At 40.4% G+C, this 15,927-nt stretch overlaps 1 protein-coding gene across 1 annotated transcript in view; it reads left to right on the forward strand.

Moving 5' to 3' along the window:
• The window catches only part of polr3a (polymerase (RNA) III (DNA directed) polypeptide A), a 57,598-nt gene that overhangs the window by 21,028 nt on the left and 20,643 nt on the right, over positions 1–15,927 (forward strand). Inside the window, exons 16-20 of the mRNA XM_079577101.1 lie at positions 4,127–4,299; positions 7,570–7,681; positions 9,175–9,293; positions 10,629–10,766; positions 12,073–12,243. Of these exons, the coding sequence (XP_079433227.1) occupies positions 4,127–4,299; positions 7,570–7,681; positions 9,175–9,293; positions 10,629–10,766; positions 12,073–12,243 (713 nt within the window). The remainder of the gene's footprint in view (positions 1–4,126; positions 4,300–7,569; positions 7,682–9,174; positions 9,294–10,628; positions 10,767–12,072; positions 12,244–15,927) is intronic.

Here is a 15,927-nt window from a genome sequence, read left to right on the forward strand (position 1 = left end):
AAGCAGCTGCAGCGAGCGGAATATCAAAGATTGTTTGTTGAAACACTCACTCTGTATTAGACTTTGTTGGTCCAGTTTTGGTAAATTGTCAGTGGCAGAGTGAGCGCTCACACCATGTAAGGATCTTTGAGTGTGAAGTTGCGAACAGTGCAGTGTGTTTAGAAAAGTTTAGCTGAAGGAAACCCATGTCCTGATGTGGATCTGACTCTGCAGCTTAAGAGGTAATAATGTCCTTTCTTTCTTTTTATCGCTGCTTTAGTGGAAATTGTGCTCAAAACACGAAGTTACAGGCGACGTTGCTGCGGCCTGTGGAGCTTCTGTTGTGCTGTTTTTACTATTTTTGCTGAACTATACTTCTTTATACACGTTATTTTTATTGAATTAAAATAAACATTGGTATCGAAAAAAGTACCGTTAAGGCACCGGAACCGAAAAGCAGGCATCGTTAAAGTACTTGGTATCAGTACAGTACCCATCCCTAGGTGGTGGTGCTGCAGATGTGTTGCATTTACCCCAAAGGGCAGCTGTGGCTACATGCAAAGCTTTACCAGCAGTGAATGTAAAATTGATTGAATGTTTGCAAGTCAAAAGAAATTAAATATCTAAAGGTTCTTTGCATTTGTAGATTCAAGCATTACAATAGCAATATAACCTGAAATGATCATAACAATGTTCTTTTCTGTTTTACATTTCCTTTGCTTTGTGGTTGATTCGACAAACCACTGTTTTGTCAAACAAGTCACACACCAAGACAGAGATTCTCAAAACCTGGTGTCATTTAATACTTTTGATTATTTTTAAGAAGAGATTTTTATTCATTTCATCTGGACATGTTAAGACATCATTTAGTCCAATTCAGATCAATGTTAGACCTTTTTAGATCCGGTTTAGTCCTCTTCCGAACTCTCCGTCTTATTTGCGGGACACATTTTCACGCATTTGATTTTGAGCGACTAAAGGTGTACTTTTTTTTATTGTTTTACCAGTTGCTTGATATCATTTTGAAGCCCTAGAGAAATGTTATGGTGAGAAAGAGATAATGTTCTCTGCAGCAGACAGAAATGAGTTGCTGGCCCTCTAGGGAAATATGATTATTTTCTGCATATATTCCCTGGGTATTTGCTTCTTAATAAGGTAGAATATTACAGAGAAAATGAAATGCATTTCAAGCAATGGCGTCGGAAACACTAGCTATTTATGATTGGCGGCCAAATTATTATTACGGTTTTCCACTGCAAAATACACATGTCACTTATTCCTTGCTGAGTTGCGAGAGCACTTGCATTCACTGTTTTTATTTGCTGAAAACGCACTAATTAGAGGCTGTTTTCTCAGATCATTTGAGGACTTTTCTATTTTTGTTATGTGGCAAAAACAGATTGGTCGAGGGTAATGTTGGCTGTGGCTTTGGAAAATCTTCAACACTGTTTTTTCTTGAAGTCATATAATTTCTAAGTTGAAAAATATATAGTATAAATATATAATATTTCATAATCAAGCTTCAATTAGGCCCATTAAAGGGATATTTCAGGATTTTTGACATAGGGCTTCATTTCCTAGTTATCCAGAGTGTTGCTGATTTCTGGAGATATTTTTTTTGTAATTCAAGCAGTTCTTATATTTGAAGAGTTTTGTGGCGCTAGGCTAATGCAAGGCTAGCGCATTTCTACGATATCAGCTAGCCTACATTAAAAACAGTCTGACCCGCTCCACAGTGCACCTGAGGCAAATCACTTCAAATATAAGAACTGCTTGAATTAAAAAAAAATATCTCCAGAAATCAGCAACACTCTGGAAAAGTAGGAAATGAGGCGAGGCCCTATGTCAAAAATCCTGAAATATCCTTTTAAGATACGATAACACTTTATTTAAAAATTGTTATTTCTGTTTTGTCTGCTCTCAAAAGCAAAACCTCTTAATAAGCCATGGAGTTTTTTAAAAGTGTTTTAGTTTTATCATCTAGGGGCGGAGTTAAATGGTCAGCTCAGAGCAGAGTGAGAGAAAGGCAGAGATCTTCAGAAACGCTGATAAATTGGCCGAACGTTGGGGGGACATGGAGCGGCGGACTCGATTTTACGATTTAGCCATTTTCGTCTGTTTTAAAAAGCATGAATTAATTCGATTGATCGCCCAGCCCTACTTCACTCACATTTTTATTCCTACTTCAATGTACCATCTCTCCTCGTGATTTCAATGCTTTAACATTACAACACACACGTCGGCACTGTCTAATTTCCTGCCTCCCTGACGATGAAAAACAGCCAGGTGCTGCTGTGTCCGTGAGGGAAGTTCCAGTCTACTCATTTGTAATGTATATTTTCTTTGCTGCCTCAGAGGACGACATGCGCGTGAGTCTCCACAGGCTGCTGCTCTTCCTCTCCCATCATTTCCTTCATTAGGATTCACAGTGCCTTATCAAATGACCGTGTGGAACATGGACACACTGGAGGTTATGTCCAATTTCCTCACAGTAGGTGGTTTTGTCTCGAAGCTAAATGCTAACACAAAAATGATGTGCCAGTGACAGTCCATCAGTATCTCACTGTCCGTCATTGATCTCTGCAAGACGCTGCTAATCCTTATTTGAAAAATAACGGCAGAGGAAGAGCTGCAGCCTCCGGGGAATTCAGACAGAAAACAAAGTGCCATTTGAGTGCGCATAAACCCATTTCTTTTTATAATATTATTGATGTCTTATGCTGTGTGAATGTTTGATCGGTTATTTGCGGATGTGCTCAGTTAACAAAACAAACTTTAAAATAGCTTAAACATTATTTAAAGAGGAACAGAGTGATCGCTTCAGTGGGTAGAAAAAAAAAAGGATCAGGTGCTCTTCAGGATCAAGATGTAGAATCACAAACAGAGGAAAGAATCCAAGGCACTCTGATACCTAAAAGTCCTTAATTTGTCGGACAAATAATAAAGGACTAATCCAGCTAATAACGGACTTTTAGGCATCGGAGTGCCTCGGATTCTTTCCTCTTTTTGTGAGGCTTGGACGTTACTTTGATGCGAGCCATTACTTTTAATGCGAGTCTGCTTTAAAAACAGTCTGACCCGCTCCACAGTGCACCTGAGGCAAATCACTTATAACACCAGACTAACCATTTAAAGGATAATCATTTTTGGAATATAATTGACCTTGCATCACATGAATGATCGCAGTTTGACTATTTTCTTGCAGATCACTCCTCCGCTGCGTAGCTTATACAAACACAAAGCTGATGCTGCTCAAATATAAGGCATTTTAAAAAGCAAAATGATTGAAATTATTCTATCGACACAGACATTTATATGGTTAGTCTGGCGTTATAAGTGATTTGTCTCAGGTGCTCTGTGGAGCGGGTCAGACTGTTTTTAATGCAGGCTAGCTGATACCATAGAAATGCACTAGCCTTGCATTGGCCTAGCGCCACCAAACTCTTCAAACATAAGAACTGCATGAATTACAAAAAAAATATCTCCAGGTACCAGCAACACTCTGGATAACTAGTAAATGAGGCCCTATGTCAAAAATCCGGAAATATCCCTTTAAGGCCAACCAAACTCAGTGACTCTACTTTGATGGAAAGTTGTTGTACAATTTAGTGCTTACACACACAATCACAAGTTCTGCTGTGATTTAAATAGAGTGTTATTTGCCTATATATTCCCTGTTGCCTTTATTTCAGACCAATATAAAATACGTTAAAATGCCATCCCCATTATAATTCAACCAATCTACCGTATTTTCTGGGCTATAAGTAGCTCCAAAGTATAAGTCGCACGAGCGAATAATGCATAATGAAGAATGTGTGTTTAGCCTTTCTCAGTTGTGTTAAAGTTTAAATGGTACAGGAGTAGCAGATACAGAGTGCCCTCTAGATGCTGTCAGTGTGAAAATAAAATGAAGTCACACCTGAATATAAGTCGCGAACCCAGCCAAACTATGAAAAAAAGTGCGTCTTATAGTCGGTACTTTAGACTTCGTTTGACAGGGACCTCTGGGGACCTCAATTAGGACCTTGCATCTATGGCATATCTTTGAAATGTTACTGCCATTTCTGAAACTACTCAAAAACCACCACCTCCTTGGGGAAAATGTCATATTGTCAAATCAAAGCTGACCTCTCTCTGTACTCTGCAGCTAACAGAGGTTTTTCCATCGGCATCGGAGACGTGACACCCGGTCAGGGGCTACTCAAGGCCAAACAAGATCTGCTGGATGATGGCTACACCAAATGTGACGAGTATATCGAGGCTTTGCACACGGGGAAACTGCAGCAACAGCCAGGCTGCTCTGCGGAGGAGACGCTAGAGGTAAGTCTGGCATGTGTAATGTTTAAAGGAAATTGTATTCATATTTTTCTTTTCACATCCAGGAGCATTAACGCGAGGAAAGTCTGAAATGTCTACTGCAAAACTAGAGTATAAGAACGATCACCTGCTTTTCAGAATGTGTTTGCGAAGGTCTACAGCGTTAGAAGGTTTTACACGAAATATGATGTGAAGATTTAAGGGCCTATCTCACGTCTCCGTAATGTCTCTGAAACTCTGACCGATTGCACGCATACAAAGGGCCCATCTCACCGGCCTGGAGACTAGTTGGAGACTAGAGTCGCTGCTGGTCATGGATATGTCTCTGTTATGTCCCCTGGTGATAAGGTGAGTCTTCAGGTAGTCTTGGTGAAACCTAACTGGTTCGATTTCAGTGGAATCTCCATATGGTTTCCAAGAGGTGTCCAAGAGTCTACACGGTCTCAAGCAGCAGTGGCAAATATTTGGTAAATGGTAAATGGACTCAACTTATATAGCCAGTGTCTGTGTACATTGTATATTTGTTGTCCACAACCTGTGACATCCCGGCAATGTCACCAAGACCTGTGGGGTACCAAGGAGATCTCAAAGAGTCGTATGGCGTCTCTTAGACCGACCGACCGACAGAGTTGTCTTGGAGACAACTCTGGAACTACATTGAGACTTTTTCAAGTCTCCGCTGAAATCTAACCTGTTCCTTTTCACTGAGACTACCTGGAGGCAACTTGAGTCTCTAACTAGTCTCCGTGCCGGTGAGATAGCCCCCCCCCTCAAAGCAGTTCGCTCCCTTTAGATATGGTTAATAATAATATTCTATTGCCCATTTTTAATAATTTAGAATCATGATTTAATTTAATTTACTATACAGACTCTGACTATACAGAGTTTAAAAATGTTAAAAGTATGTATTTTCCTCCCCCTACATGTTCCAACAATGTCCTAATGTGTAGAATGAGCCCAGACCTGTTCACCACAACTGCCTCTAAAATCCTGTACTGTCACTCAAAATGGTGTTACTTCGGGTCCAAATTGCTGTCATGCACAAGCTTAATATAGAAGGTGCAGTTACATGTATGACCTGAGGTGGCAGTAGTGTGTATAAAATGGCCAACTTGCATCTAGCCCCTTTAAGCAAAAAAAAGAACGATAACATCGGCTGAGGTTTTCAATTAAAGCTACCCTCAAATAGAAATAAAATGTTCACATAATGTCTACTATCACTGAAAGCTTCATACATACTTTGCCGCTCTTGTTGCCAGGGTTATACAGACGCACTTCATCAATGTCTTATATGCAAGTGCCCTTTTGTGACTAGTTTTGCTATATTTGAATGTTTTGTCAGTAAAAGCCTTGCATTGAGGCTGGATTTTCCAAGCAGGCACTTTTTGAACATACAGTGAAGTGAATTGGATGTAATGGTGGTTCTTGTTTTAGGCGTGAATGGACTAAAACCTCTTCTGTATTGTGAGAAATGAGTGGAGATATATGTTCTTTTCTTGCAATTCATGTCCTCTTTCGTACTGCACATCCTCCTCTTTGTTCATGGGCTTTCTGTTTTCCGTGCAGCTTCATAGTCTGGAAACTTTGTATTTGAAACTTTTAACATGAAGCGTCCGTCTAATGGATTCAGTCCCAATCCTCATCCTCATCACGAACAAAGAGAACAGAAACATATTGTGCTCCATCTAAGCTGACCACAACATCTGACTGTGCCTTTGATGAGCGCGCCTTCCTCATCTTTGTGGAGTTTATTGTCGTCACCGTCGATGTTGTTCAATATGATAAAAACAGGGTAAAACCAGGGTAACAGCTCGTCTCCCACGGCTTCATCAGAACACATATAAAATGCTACATAGTCAAGGCCGGATTTTTAGGCAGGGGCTTACAGGGGTAAAGCCCAGGGGCCCAGCAGGTTGAAGGGCCCCTGGGCATACAGAGAAAAATGCGTGCTCAGTGTGGGCCGTAAACTAGTTCCCTCTCTCTTTGCATACACCCTCAGATTTATCAGATGATTTTTTACACGAGGATGTACCAGATCTTAACCAGTTTTAGCTTCATGTAGATAGAGCCAGTACTAGCAGAGATATTATCAATAGATAAATCAGAATTGTGACAGTTTCCATAGTTACCACTATCAAATGCTTAGCTGCCCATGACCCCAATATCAAACTAGGCTCTTTGTTAAATGTTGTGGTTTCACCCAACCTGTGTTCTGTCCCTCCTTCCAACTTGTCACATGACGCTTCTCGTGTACCTCTCATAATGCAGTATTTACATGTATTACAATAATGTATCTTTCCTCCTTTGTTGTCTTGTGTGCAGGCTCCTTCAACCACTGCGGGCAGTGGTTAAAATTGTATGCTTTTTATGTGTTAAAGCAGCACTAAGTAGCATGTTTACCTTAATAAATCCTGTCCGTAGTCCCTGTGGGGGTAATACAAGTGTTTATGGGATGATTGGAGGGTCTTTCACCTCCCCCTGGTGTCTCTGGCCTGAAAACAATGCTAACGGGCAAAGCTAACTGTGGGCTAGCGTCACTTTAAACAGTATTTACAGCCAATTTTGAGTAAAAAAAAAAAAATCCATTTAATAATTGGATGTACAATATACCTCTCTCCCTTCGCCTTTTCTGTCAGCGTAGTATTTACTCTCCAAGACAATAAGTTAAAATATCGCAACTTGCTACGACACCTGCAGTTGCGCTTATGGCCTCTAGGGGCAAGAGTTACTTAGTACTGCTTTAATTGTTTGAAAACACGTGGTCAGTGTAGATGAACGGATGCGCCAGAGCATAATATCAGTGTGAACCTCAGAGTGAAGTCCTCCTTATTATTCTGCCACTTATAAGTGTCTAACAACTACGGCCACAGAGGCTAAGCACATTATCACTTCAGATTGTCACGTCTTTGGTGACACACAGTCGGCTGCAGTGAGACTCACAGCTTTAACGAGAAATGGAGAAATCCAGAGGGAGGGATGGAGTCGCTGAACTGTGTGTGTGTCAACATTTAACAACATTAGGCCTGGGCTATTTCCAAACAGTAGCTCTCAAACCTTTTCCCACTTAATCTTTGTTCATTTCTTCCCGAGCCTGACGAGTCGAATATGATCAAGTCACATTTATAGATGCCTTTTCTCTTCGTGCACCAAATGTTAAAGTTAAAGTGAAGCTGTTTTGTGTTATCATCACGTTGGCTTCCCTTTCCTCAAAATAGTTTCACCACATGACCCCAACTTGAAGTGTGCCGATCCTTTTTTGTGTGGTTTGTCCAGGCTCTGATTCTGCGGGAGCTGTCTGTGATCAGGGACCGAGCGGGAAGCGCCTGTCTCCGCGAGCTGGACAAGAGCAACAGCCCTCTGACCATGGCGCTCTGTGGATCCAAAGGTACTGTGTTCATTTTTACAACAGATTTTAGGCAGTTTTAGTACTAGTCAGTTACTGCTTAAAAGAAGTTGGAGTTGCAGTGTGTGTATGATGTGCTCACAGTCAAAGCTTTGGAATTACAACATCAAATCGTTCACTTTGTGTTACAAGAAGGGCTGCACAATTTATCACAGAAAAATCGCGATATTAGGTGATGCAATATCCATCCGTCCGTCCGCACGCACGCGTATGTATGTTGCGGGGGGCAGCAGTCTCAGCAGATGCCCAGACTTCCCGATCCACACACACCTCCTCCAGCTGTTCTGGGAAAACCCTGAGGCGACACCAGGCCAGCTCGGAGACATAGAGCTACTCTACTCCGAGCTCCTCCCGGGTAACTGAGCTCCTCACCCGATCTTGAGGGTGCACCCAGCCACCCTGCAAAGGAAACTCATTTAGGCCGCTTGTATTTGCGATCTTGTCCTTTCGGTCATTACCCAAATCTCATGACCATAGGTGAGAGTGGGAACGTAAATCGAGAGCTATCCGTATCGCAAAAAGCCACACTGTAACGCAACATCACTAAAGTTTTCATCTGACTCAGCCAGAAACAAACATCTACACAACAAGCTTATTAATGTGTAAAAGTTCAGTGTTTCTTAAACTTTTCCTTTGTCTTGTTTTGGTCCTGATGTAGTGTTTTTTTTCTATAAGTCTTCTTTTGACCCCATTTGCTGAAAAAAACTAGTTACTTGCAAGTAAAATATCGGAATGATTCCGTTATCGTGATATTGCATATTGCAAGTTACTTCAATAACGCGCTAACTTAGTTTCAAGCAGTTCATTTTGTATAAATGCTGCCAAGGACCTTATGTATTTCCAAAAATCCGGTTAGCTACTCAAAAAAATGTGTGTGTGCCCTTATCTAAAAATACCCTAGCCATAAATGGGCCAAGTGTCAGACTTCTTTTAAACTTTACTTTTACTCAAATGAGCTTCCCTTAAGTACCTAATAAACATGACTGTCCTGAATAAATCGGCCTTATAACCCTAATAAAGCGCCCCCTGCTGTTACAGTTCAACACTGACACATTTTACCATTTAGAAGCATCATACACAGGATTATAGATGAGACAAAGGGGTTTAAAAAAACTCATATTAGTGGACCTCTACTATTGACCAATACCACACTTAATGCATATGTACAAATGGACAAGATGTTTAACTTTCTCCAGTTTTAGCTTCATGTAGATAGAGCCAGTACTAGCAGAGATATTATCAATAGATAAATCAGAATTGTGACAGTTTCCATAGTTACCACTATCAAATGCTTAGCTGCCCATGACCCCAATATCAAACTAGGCTGCTCTTTGTTAAATGTTGTGGTTTCACCCAACCTGTGTTCTGTCCCTCCTTCCAACTTGTCACATGACACTTCTCGTGTACCTCTCATAATGCAGTATTTACATGTATTATAATAATGTATCTTTCCTCCTTGGTTTTCTTGTGTGCAGGCTCCTTCATTAATATCTCCCAGATGATTGCATGTGTCGGACAGCAGGCCATAAGTGGGTCTCGAGTACCGGATGGCTTTGAGAACCGCTCTCTCCCACATTTTGAAAAGCACTCGAAAGTAAGAGTGCTTTTGTGTTCAGTGTAATCAATCCTGTAATCAGAACTCCAGCTATTTGTGGCCTTACTGTGTTTTTTTCATATTTGCATATCAGGACTCGCACACTGCACATTTTAAACACATCCAGGAAGTATCCATCACAGTAGAGGAAGTATTGTCGACTGGGTTGATTTAGTTGGGACTTAAGACCCTCTCGCTTTGGCTCAGCCCAGAACAAAGGTTCTTCTCACTTGTGAAACTGTTAACAAGGGCCAATAAGTTCTTCTCCTTGTAGCTTTACTAGCCTTGCAGTGACTACACACATGCATTTTAGAAGTTGTTTGTAAGGGTTTAAAGTAGGGCTGTGCTCAATATTATAATTGTTTATATTCTTTCAGAGTTTCGCAAATGTGTTTAAAGCAGTCTTTTTTCCGAACGTATCACAACATGCCCTAACTGCTCCAACAAAAGGCTGAGCTTATTCAGCATTTATCCTTCGTTTTGTGCACCTATAAGATCCTTTTTTTCTTAAAATTTTTAATATGTCTTGTATTATGAACACTCCATTGCACTTGAATCACGATACTTATGGTGAACTCTGTATTGTATCGTAAAGTTGTTGGCAATACACAGCCCTAGTTTAAAGTAAACCACTGTATTGTGGGAGGGTTTTTTCTAAACATAAAAATACCCTATTGAACTTGAACATGGACTCAAATACACTGCCTGACCAAAGACGTTGCCACTTGGATTTAAAGGCCACCGTTTTTACATACTGAGATATGTTCTTACCTTAGCTTTGACGAGTTCTTTAGGACCTGTCTGGTTTTCACACGAGCCTACTATCACGTAAACACAGCGCAGACGGCTTTAGCATTTAGCCTCTCCCCCTCTCCACTATAGCTCCAGGTCAAGATTGAAGCTACCAAGCTCTTCCACGTTTTCACTATTTATATATGGTTACATGAAGTGTTACACTACAAAGTATAGCTACACAAAATTAAACAATGTGGATTTTCTAAGCGGATAAAAGGGGGAACTATATTGTAAGGCGTAATAATACCAGGAGTAGTTTGGTATCCGCACAGTAAAGTAAAGATATTTCTTTGGTAGCTTCTATTTGACCTGTTTTGGAGCTATAGTGGCATATTCCTTTAACTAACTTGGTTCTTACAAAAAAAAAACTTGTGTCAAAATAGTGCCACAGCGGAATAATCAAATCCATAATAATGGGCCGTCCAACAAAATATTACAGCTGGTGTTGTCGACTTTGTTGCTGGACAGGCAACATAATTTGGTTGTTTGCACATGATATCCTGTAGTTCTTTAAAAACAACCGTGATGTTGTGTTCTCAGCTTCCCGCAGCCAAAGGCTTTGTGGCCAACAGTTTCTATTCTGGTCTGACGCCGACTGAGTTTTTCTTCCACACGATGGCGGGACGTGAGGGTCTGGTGGACACGGCTGTGAAGACGGCTGAGACCGGATACATGCAGGTACTTCAGACAAAGTGGCATCTTTTCATTCAGAAGGATTTCCAAGAACAGCTGACAAAAGAGGCTTTCTCTGGAGACTGATGTCATGCTGAGGAGTTTTATCCTCACAAAGGTGCTGTTTATAAGATAAGATAAGATAAGATAAGATAAGATAAGATAAGATAAGATAAGATAAGATAAGATAAGATAAGATAAGATAGAACTATATTCATCTCATAATGGAGAAATCCACTTGTTACCCCAGCTCTAAAGAAACACTTAAGGAGGCCAATAGTCAAACGGGTGTTTTGATTCCAAGTACCACCACTTTCAAAGTACAATCTCAAAGAACTGCTTTTAATAACTATGATAGCAAATTAGGGAGAAACTTGCAATAGGTTTGTTGTACTTAAAGCAGCACTAAGTTGCTTGTTTACCTTAATAAATCCTTCTCATAGTCCCTCTGGTTGTAATACAAGTGTTAATGCGATGATTGGGGGGTCTTTTTTCTCCCACCACAATTGCAACTTCACTGCCTACGGGTCGGAGGCCCCAATACACACTAATAGAATCACGAAGAAGAAGCTAACAGGCTAACGGGCAAAGCTAACTGTATTTACAGCCAAGTTTGAGTGAAAAAAAAAAGATCTTCATTGTGTAATTGGATGTACAATATCCCTCTCTCCCTTTGTCTTTTTTGTCAGTGTGGTATTTACACAATCAATGAGTAAAAAACAAAAACAGCAGCATGCTACGACACCTGCAGTGGCACTTATGGCCTCTAGGGGCATACGTTACTTAGTACTGCTTTAATTGATCCCTGTTCTTTCCATGAGATATTCTATGTTTCCCCGCCTAACCGTTTGTAAAGATGGACAAAAATGCATAAAAATGGAAATGTTTGAGCTCAAAAATCCTTTTCCCACATTTAAAGTTAATGCTTTTTAAATTATCTTCACTTCTTTAACACTCGACATAATACTCCCACACGTTATTCTCATCAAACATAAATAATGACCTTTTGTGATTTTAATCCCTTTGAAAGTATTGTCATCCATCTGAAATTGTCATCTCTAAAAAATTCAACCTTTATTCACCTTAATTGTCGATTTGATTGTTTTCTTTGGATGTTTTTATTGCGTAACTCAGGCTTCAGCAACTACACGGACAGACTAAATATGCCACAGTATAGAAGCATGTGCAAATGAAACAAAACAGTAGGCTACTTCAAGTTTTTGGTTACGTTATGACACTATAACATGGCTCATAAAATTAACACCTTCTCATTAACCCTCACACAAAAAAATATTACATTTTTTCCCCACAGCGTCGTCTGGTGAAGTCCCTGGAGGACCTGTGCTCGCAGTACGACCTGACTGTCCGCAGCTCCACCGGAGACATCATCCAGTTCATCTACGGAGGAGACGGCTTGGACCCCGCGGACATGGAGGGCAAAGATGAGCCTCTGGAGTTCAAGCGCGTCCTGGACAACATCCGGGTGAGTGGGACTGGTCACTGATCCCATTGTGTTCTCAATTTTCAAATAAAAAAAAGAAAAAGAAAACTCTTGTGTGGTTGTAGTGAAGCTATGATGAGTGTCTTTACTTTGGGATTAAAGGGATATATCAGAATTTTTGACTCATTTCCAGAGTTTTTTTTTTAATTCATGCAAGAGTTTAGTGGTGCTAGGCTAGTTCTAGGCTAGCGCATATCTATGGTAACAAGTAGTAAAAAATCTCCAGAAATCAACAACACTCTGGATAACTAGGAAATGAGGCCCTATGTCAAAAATCCTAAAAAAACCTTTTAAGATAAGATTGAAAGTTGAGGAAGGCTCAGGAGTAGGGCTGGGTACCATTTAACGGTACCTACTTGGTACCGACCGAAAAGCTCCGGTAGGGGGCGGTATGGAAAAACTTTTTTTTTTTGGTGCTAATTTTCGTTACTTTTTCTCTCCAAACATCAATAAATGATCCGCAGTGAGTCTAAAAAAGCCTGAGCTCATGAGCAGCTTCTGCACAAATGCAGACGCGAAGCAAAGCTCTAACTTACTCACACTTCAGTCATTGTCAGAGATGGCAGAGCTGCGGTCTGAGCCAGGACTAAACCAGGACTTACAGTAAACTGGTTAAAAAACAGGACTAAACCAGGACTGAATAAGAAACTAGAGCTCTTAGACAAAGAGAAAAGCAGTGACAACACGGTATGACAACGAGAAACACATGGGCTTTACCTTTAGCTTTAGCCCCGCAGAGCCTGAAGTTACTGCTGTTGTTTAAACTCCAGCTGCACCGGAGCATTTGGGATCAAAGATTGTTTCTGGAAAAGGTGAGCGCTCACTCTGCATTAGCCATTTGTGGAACAGTTATGGTGCATTTCCAGTGACAGAGTGAGCGCTCTCACTATGTAACAGATCTTTCACGTGTGAAGCTTTCACTGTCGAACAGCGCAGTGTGTGTTTAGAAAAGTTTAGCTGAAAGAAAACAGTGCCTGATGTGGATCTGGTCTGTTCCTTCAGCTCAGAAGGTAAAAAATGTGCTTTCTCTCTTTTTATCACGCTGCTGCGGCCTGTTTTCTGATGTGCCGTGTTTGCGCCGCTGTGCTGTTAGTCCTCCTGAATGATACTTTTTATACACATTATTTTAACTCAATTAAAATAACATAGGTATCGAAAAAAGTACCGTTAAGGCACCGGTACCAAGAAGCAGGTATCGTTAAAGTAGTGGTATCGGAAAAAAACGAACGGTACCCAGCCCTACTCAGGAGGATCTTTTTGGGCGCTGCCTTCGCAGTGTCAAGAACTACCACGGGATAAGATTCAAAGATGAGTGGGTGAAACCCTCAAGGACTGTTTTTAATGAGAGAGGTAACTTGGTGAAAGCTCTAAAATGTAAATTTTGCATAAAACCAGCCCAAAGTTTATTGTGGAGAACATAAATATTTAGTGAATAACCTTTTTGACCATGCTATTCAAATGGGTGATGCTAAAAATGTATTCAACTCATTTCTTTCTTCACTCCACACCCATAAATATTCCAATATTTGAATGCTTGGCTACATTCAATAGCCTTTCTCCATCCTGGCATACATGCATTTAAATGGCACCGTCCTTGCTGCTGCAGTCCATTGTGTTGTACCGTCATTTCAGCTAATCTATGTAAAGCTGTACGTGAAGCTTTTGTGAAAGAAAATTGCAAAAATACACAATAGGGAGGAGCAGAGGGACAGGAGTGCAGAATTCATTTTCCTTGTTGGGAGAAGCTGTCGATCCGTAGGTTATACGTTGCAGAGAGGCTGCAGAGGGAAGAGGCTGTGAGATTAGCCCATTCTTCCTGAAATAACCAGGTGCGAAATAATCTAGTTGAGCCTGGCACTGTCCGGCTCATTGTTGTAGAGAGCCATGTCTCACATTATACATCGGGAAGAGCGTTGGTCATTGCAGTGGCAGAATAGATGTGATGTCTTGTGTCCAGAAGTCCAGCAAAAACATGACTGTGGGTGTTCTTGCCCCCACAGGCACGATAAAGATGTGCAAAATCATTGTGACATAGAATAACATTGGAGATGGCAATGACAACTGGTGCAAGAGAATGTGGTGGCCGCATATTACAGTTGCCAAGGGATTATGATATAATAAGGCTCTGTCACCTATGTTTGTAACTAACACGTGATCGCTTTGTGCAAGTAGGACCGATTATCTAATATTATTAATATGTCTATGCACCTCACATCACCCATAGCACTTTCAGTGGTAGAAATGCTCTCTACATTTAAATGCGGGTCATATTCATGTGGAAAATCAGGCAAGTAAAATTTAGCATAGAATTAGCATAAGTATCATTGGTTTTGATTGCTTATTATGTGCGGTTACATTTACTGGACCATTTATTCCCCAACTGTTATCAGCTGTCAGGGCAGCTGGGTGCAGGTTTGTTGATGCAGATCTTACATCATACACTGTGCATAAAAAAAATTCAATTAAATAAACCTGTAAATAGATTAATATTGTGTTGAGCATGGTAATGAGCAACAAGATCACAGAGTATAATACATATATACAGTATTAATGTGCCCTTATGTCATAAAACAAGTGATTATTGGTGATATTTGGCATTAGTAACCATCTGAAAGAATTATATTAATGGTCGCCTTTTGTTACTGGCTTTGTTAGGATCTTGTATGAAACAAGACTGCTCTTATTATAGTGCTCCGTTCTGTTAATCATATGATCAGTTCAAACGGTGGTTGTGAGTTTGGTCTGTGTTAATAAGCTGTTCTGAAAGGTAACAAGTTCTTCTTTTCAGTCAATGAGACTAATTACAAAGACATGCAAACTTATTTTCTTATCATTGCTGCGGAAACTGAAGCTTCAGGGGTCGAGAGTGATCACGCTTACGTAGAATTATCATTGTTATTGTTGTAATTAGTATTACTTGTTTGGCGTCAATGCCATCTTTTTTGCTATGGTTCCTTGTGGTTGTTTTTGTTCCCTTTTACATTGATTGTACTATTGTGAAATGAAATGTTTTATCATATTGTGTTGGGGTTGGGCGCTCATAAGCTCTTGCTTTGTCCCACTCCTTCTGAGCAAAATGTATGCTCAAATAAATGAATAAATGAAACTGCTCTGGGGCACACTGACAAAATAGTCCGGTTCACGATGTAGTTCCGCTGGACTTTTGTGGAGAGTATCAAAACTATACATTTTTGGAAACTTTATTAAATAAGCAATCAGAAAAACAATTTTCCATTTGCTCTGATATGCAAAAAAACAAAAACAAAGGTTCGACAACAGCAATAATAAATATAAGTGATGCACTGATGCAGTGATTTTATTGAAGTTTTATCTGAAGCTGCACGTCTCCACTGGGGCCACCATTACCGTCCTCATTTTGTATCTGAACTCGTAGCTCTCTGGACATCTCCAAGTTGTAATTACCACTTCGAGCTGCGTTCCAAGGCATTTTTCCAAGTGGGAGGAGGAACTCATCATAAAATTCAGGGACACGAAGAAGCAGGACGTATTTCCAGTGGATTTAATAAGGAAAGTAGATGGACATCAGCCTCGGTGAAGAGAAGTAGCTGAATTGTCCGGACACAGTGAGTGCCGCTAAACTGTGTTTGAAATTTGTCAGGGAAAAGTGTTTTTTGTGAACCTTTGGTGTTTTTTGCCGTGGTCTGC

The sequence above is a fragment of the Gobius niger genome (genome assembly GCF_951799975.1).
Source record: "Gobius niger genome assembly, chromosome: 19".
NCBI lineage: Eukaryota > Metazoa > Chordata > Actinopteri > Gobiiformes > Gobiidae > Gobius > Gobius niger.